This window comes from Oncorhynchus gorbuscha, linkage group LG19 (genome assembly GCF_021184085.1).
Source record: "Oncorhynchus gorbuscha isolate QuinsamMale2020 ecotype Even-year linkage group LG19, OgorEven_v1.0, whole genome shotgun sequence".
Taxonomy (NCBI): domain Eukaryota; kingdom Metazoa; phylum Chordata; class Actinopteri; order Salmoniformes; family Salmonidae; genus Oncorhynchus; species Oncorhynchus gorbuscha.
The window spans coordinates 33,835,295-33,840,418 of NC_060191.1; the positions used below are offsets into that span (position 1 = coordinate 33,835,295).

Consider the following 5,124-nt stretch of genomic DNA (forward strand, 5'->3'; position numbering starts at 1 on the left):
ATAACACATTTTCATAATCTCCCATCATGTCGTAGTCACCCAGACACATTTCGTAATCTTTGGTCGCTGGACAGTTCTTCTGCGGGGCAGCGGTGGCGCAGAGAACACACAGTGGGTCCAGGTAATTTGAAAAGTAGCAGTCAGTGTCGTATCCCCATGGTGTGCTTCACTTGTCTACAAATCCCTGTTGTGTTTCCATTATCAGATATTGCACCAGTGTTTACAAGCTTTTGTTATGCCACCTCAGAGGCCTGTTCAATCATCTTGTCTCCAGGACCAGCTGGAAATGTATTCCTATGCTTCTACTCTTTGGTATTTTTATACACTATTAGACTTGTTGACATTCCAACAGAGGTGCACAAGCCATAGAGTGGGTGTGCAGAAAATAACACGGGGAAATCACTGTCAATGATTGATAAGACTGATTTAAGCTCATGCATAGTATGTTAAGCCCTTTACTGAACAGTCAAACATAATATTGAAATGTTGCCAGCCATCAGCCAAGGTCACAGGCAAGTCAGCTTGTAACCTTAGTGGACTACTAGTCCTTAAACCACCAAGTGCATTTTGTAAAACAAACTTGGTTTATCAAATAATCAATGCTCCATTTCCATGTAGAACCCTCTGCAGAAAGGGTTCTACGTGGAACCAAAAAGGGTTCTACTATGGGGACAGACAAAAACCCTTTTAGGTTCTAGATAGCAACTTTTTGGGGTGAAAATGTATATATATACACGCCCACACGTGAGTGTAAAGAATATGTACAGTAATTTCTGAAATGATCGTGTGCGCACGTATAGGTATACTGTTGCAGTCATTTTGTTTCCCCGTACAAATGATACTCCAAAGCTACTTTTACTTTATTAACCTTTGACACAGTAATTACAAATGGAATGTTATTTTACAGTAGTTTGGGTATATAACAGTATCCTGGTGAAACTCGATTTTTCATTCTAAACAGTCTAAAGGTTGGTCATTACTACCTTACTTTTTCCTTGTTATGGCACATGTGCAATTTATGACAACAGCACTTTTCCAAATCATGAACCAGTATCAGGCAGGCGCTTCTTCTGACTGTTTACCATTTTGTAAAATTCAGGATGATGTGGTCATTTGGTTCTGGGATGTAACAGCCAATACCTGTGAAAACAAGGTCCAAATCATTCATTTGTGTTAACACTAATGTGCACAATTCATGTGACAAATACATTGTAAATAACACTAGCTTTTCCACTTAATGCTATAGCTTTGCTCTCTGAGAGAGTTCTAAACACAGTCTTAACATTGTGTGTGAGACTACTACTCCTCACCCACATCAGGTCTGATCACAGGTCCATTCTTCCCAGTCGGAACAAGGAGCTCCCAGTAAGTGTGCTCACTTTGTGTTTACAGTATGTGCACAATTAATGTGACAAATAGATTGTTGTAAATAACACTTGCTTTTGCCCTTAATTCTGTAGAAAGAAACATATTCTAAATCATGACTCGCCCACGTCAGGTCTGATCACAGATCCATTCTTCCCAGTCTGAACAAGGAGCTCCCAATAAGTGTGCTCAGCATTGTTCCCGGCAACACCATTCACACTCTCCAGGAAAGGACCATAGTTGAGGTCCTCTGTGTAGGTAAACCTGGAAGAACAATGATCACTGACATAAACATAAAATCTTTGACACACCATCTGCCAATTATAATACACCTTACCCATTCCAAAAGCAAAGAATACCACCATTACTTTAGACATTGAAAACATGAAAATGACGTACCATTCCTTGCCATGCAATAAATCACACATTGAACTACAGAAAATTGTCTGTAAATTGGCATAAACTATTGCTCAAACTGTATCATCGATATTGCATATAAATGAGCTATTCTAGAAAACCAGACAATGGAATCTAAATGTCTACTCACTTGAAGTCTGCATTGGTCTGCTGCAGTCTCCTCATGGCACCGAGTAGGATCCCTCTGAACACAATGTCAGCACTGTAGGTCTCATTGGCTGCATTGCCGATGCTGTTGACTACCGTCAAATTGATGGGGTTTGATCCATGTTCCTCTGTAATAAAATTGTAATTAAAAATGTACACTATAGGTTATAAAGAGAACATTAAAAAGATGTACATATATTCCACATTACTTTCAGTCAGGATCCCAGGAACCAGCAACAGCAGAGCTGTAGAGAGAAAAGTTGCCATGATTAAACTCATCCTGTATTCAGTTGGAAGTGTACAGTGATGCAATCACTCCTTTTTATATTAAAACTTGTAACCACTCCTTTAGTGAGTGCATTTTCTTTATCTTGGCAACATGCTGGCTAGACTGAAAATAATCTGATTTCTTTCCTTTCTCTTGCCGTAGTGCTTGACCTGTACGTTTTGTACTGCCAAACTCAACATTTAGTTTGTCTCATATCTTGTATGTATCACCATCAGTCAACTGTTTCAGGGGACTTTAAAAAGGTCAACTTGACCACAATGACCTTGTATTCAACTTTCATAGTTTACTTATTGTACCGACCTATAGTAGCCTGAGTACCAGTCTCTTTAGTTAACGTTCCACTCCTTGTCATTGCCAATGAGTGCCAATTCCTCTTTTCAGAGGTGCAAACGTTTGTCGGAAGATAAACATTTGACAATCCTACCAGTGTGTCTGAGCTTTTATATTCTAGATCGCACCTTTTTTTTCAAAGAGCTCTACCAAAGTAAAAATCTTGTGCAGTGACTAGCCCAACAGCGAAGGTCCTGAAGTGGGGTGGGGACCCCAACCAAAACTTCCTTATGGTCCTGAAAAGGCTAAGGTCTGTGAACAAAGGATACATTAAACCTTCAGCTTCAGACAACATAGACCGTGAGAATGGATAACATTAAATCAGTAATCTTTGAAAAGTTGAGTCACTGACTATCAACCTTCTTTGTTTTCCTTGTGTTCAAAATATTCACAAAAAACATAACTGTAATAGAAGCTCCATTGTTATTCTCAGAGTCCGTATTCATGTAATAAGGAATTCCCCTCAACCAAAAATTGGGGAAAAAAACATTATATTCCATTGACCCCCATTGTAAGAGCTAACTTCTTCATAGATTTTTTGTTATACAGACATTAGTACCAACTGGTACTTTAAAAAAAAAGTAGATAGCCCTTACACGGGCCTTTGTTTCTACTGCCCTGGGGAGTGTTGAAAGAACCCCCAATACAGTTCCCTTCTTTTTGTTGAAGTCACGTCTCTGCATCTCATTTTGTGCCATCCCGCTCAGGATCGTGTTAGTGAATGGGTATGGTCTTTGACAATTATTTTTAATGGAGGCTATCAAATCATTCGGAATGGTTTTCAACATCACAGAAAAGTGATAGGGTTGCGTCTTTTGAATCCGGTATCAGGAAGAATAAGCCTTTAATTAAATTCAAGCAATAAATGGTAAATGCAATTTTCGTATATACGGGCTCTCTGTCCCACCTCGCAGGGCAAACAGAGAACTGACCAGATGTTCGTAAACAGTTGTTCTTAGACATAATTCCAACCCGTCTGTTGGCCTATCACAGTAGAGGCTGAGCGTGGTTTTAGACTTGCTCAGCCTATCGCAGGCGCTCAGACTAGTCCTAGCCTCTTGGCGCTCCTTGGAGCCAGACATCTGCTATTGTGTAGATTAACTCTGTGTTGGTACCACACTCTAGTTGTAACAGTTGCTCAGTTCCTGCTATTGTGTTGTTCAGTATTTTTCCATCTCAGTTAAACCTTGCGATGACCACCCCTCCCTATACCTGATTAACCACAACTTTAACATGCAGCAAATCACACCATGTGCTCAATAGTCACACAGACAGGCAAGGCAAATGTAGCAAACAGTACACCGCTTTGCAACATGCAAGTCACACCATGTTACTCAGTTCTTGTCACACACACACACAAAAACAGATAAAGACAAAGCAGCTGTTGTTCAAACAATTCAATCTTAAGTAATATGGTAGCGAGTTTAAAATGCATTAATCCTAAATCCTTACAAAAGACATTTGAAAGTTCCAATACTTTCAGCAAGTAAAGCATCATAACGCGCAGTTACCCCTGCAAGCTCCTTGTAGTTGTCCTTGTTAACGGAACTTTCCCTCTCATTGTGTCCTCCTAAAAGCATATTCTTGCATGCCCTGCTTTTGTTGACGCTGAACAATCAATGTTCTTCAGGTCACTGCACCCACCTTTCGACCAAGGCTGACTTACCAAATAGACCAGCAATACAGGCGACCTGATGAAAGGCTCCCTGCTAACCATCTATACTTTTGATTCAAGTTAGTATTGAACGCCCTCAACTTTTCATCAGTCTTCATGAAACTGATCAAGCAGAGGTCGACCCTCGCTTTTAAATTTGCACCTTTTCCGTGTACCCCAGAGAATGAGAGGGTTCAACCAAGAAGTCCACAACATTCGACAGCGTTGGCCATTCTACCATTCTGGTAGAGAACTACACTTGTGCTGGTAGCTAGCAAATAAATTGCACTAACACAAAAATAAAGTTATAAAACCAAGAAAACAATTTATAATATACCTCCGTCTCCTGTAATTTGAAAAAACGACTTTGAATAATATCCCAATAATGCTTAACTATCACTCTTCACTCGTAATCTCTATCCAACAATGTCACCAAGCTTCTCAACACATAGAACCCACATATTGCTCTGTGGCACAATCCCAATACAACTCACTAGGTTTGTTCTCTGATCCTAATTCTATGATTGGATGGACAACATGTCAGTTCATACTGCAAAAGCTTTGATTGGTTGGAGCATGTCCTGCGGGAGTGGTCATAATTACCATCTATGTCCACGGAAGGGGGTGAGGCCTACGAGCCGCCTAGATTTTGCTTTGAAGTCTATGTAGCCAGAGGACAAAAGCTAGCTGTCCTCTGGCTACACCATGGCGTTACCCCAGACAGTGCTGTTGAAGTTACTGTAGACCTTCCTTGCAAAACAGTGTATGTTAAAGCAATTATTTGGTGACATGAATATTTAGTATAGTTTTATCTGAAAAGGATAACTTTAAGGTTTTCACCATTTACATATTTATGACATTTCACTGAGGATGGTCCTCCCCTTCCTCTGAGGAGCCTCCACTGCTGTACACACAATAATTT

General features: G+C 40.1%; 1 protein-coding gene across 3 annotated transcripts; it reads right to left on the minus strand.

Annotated features, from left to right (window-relative positions):
• Nucleotides 1-452: 452 nt before the first annotated feature.
• Nucleotides 453-4,122, minus strand: LOC124004718 (transcobalamin-1-like). 3 transcript variants are annotated; one of them, XR_006833516.1, is made up of 5 exons: nt 4,001-4,122; nt 2,139-2,174; nt 1,913-2,057; nt 1,311-1,629; nt 453-1,140 (listed from the first exon to the last, which is right to left on the minus strand). XR_006833516.1 is itself a non-coding variant. In XM_046313440.1 (5 exons), exons 1-5 carry the CDS (start codon nt 4,044-4,046, stop codon nt 1,096-1,098), a joined length of 408 nt encoding a protein of 135 aa, XP_046169396.1. In that variant the 5' UTR covers nt 4,047-4,122; the 3' UTR covers nt 455-1,095. The 3 variants fall into 3 exon arrangements, 2 of the variants coding, with proteins under 2 accessions (XP_046169396.1, XP_046169395.1); XM_046313440.1 differs by having other exon boundaries at nt 455-1,140; nt 1,494-1,629; XM_046313439.1 differs by having other exon boundaries at nt 466-1,140; nt 1,490-1,629.
• Between the last annotated feature and the right edge of the window lie 1,002 nt (nt 4,123-5,124).

Bases quoted from the DNA above. Each gene is read 5' to 3' on its own strand.
- LOC124004718 (XM_046313439.1), bottom strand. From the start codon at position 4,046: ATGATGCTTTACTTGCTGAAAGTATTGGAACTTTCAAATGTCTTTT. The intron at 2,175-4,000 runs GTAAGGATTTAG...TTCTCTCTACAG, and splicing joins GGAACTTTCAAATGTCTTTT to CTCTGCTGTTGCTGGTTCCT. The intron at 1,630-1,912 runs GTGAGTAGACAT...TTGTTCTTCCAG, and splicing joins CAGACCAATGCAGACTTCAA to GTTTACCTACACAGAGGACC.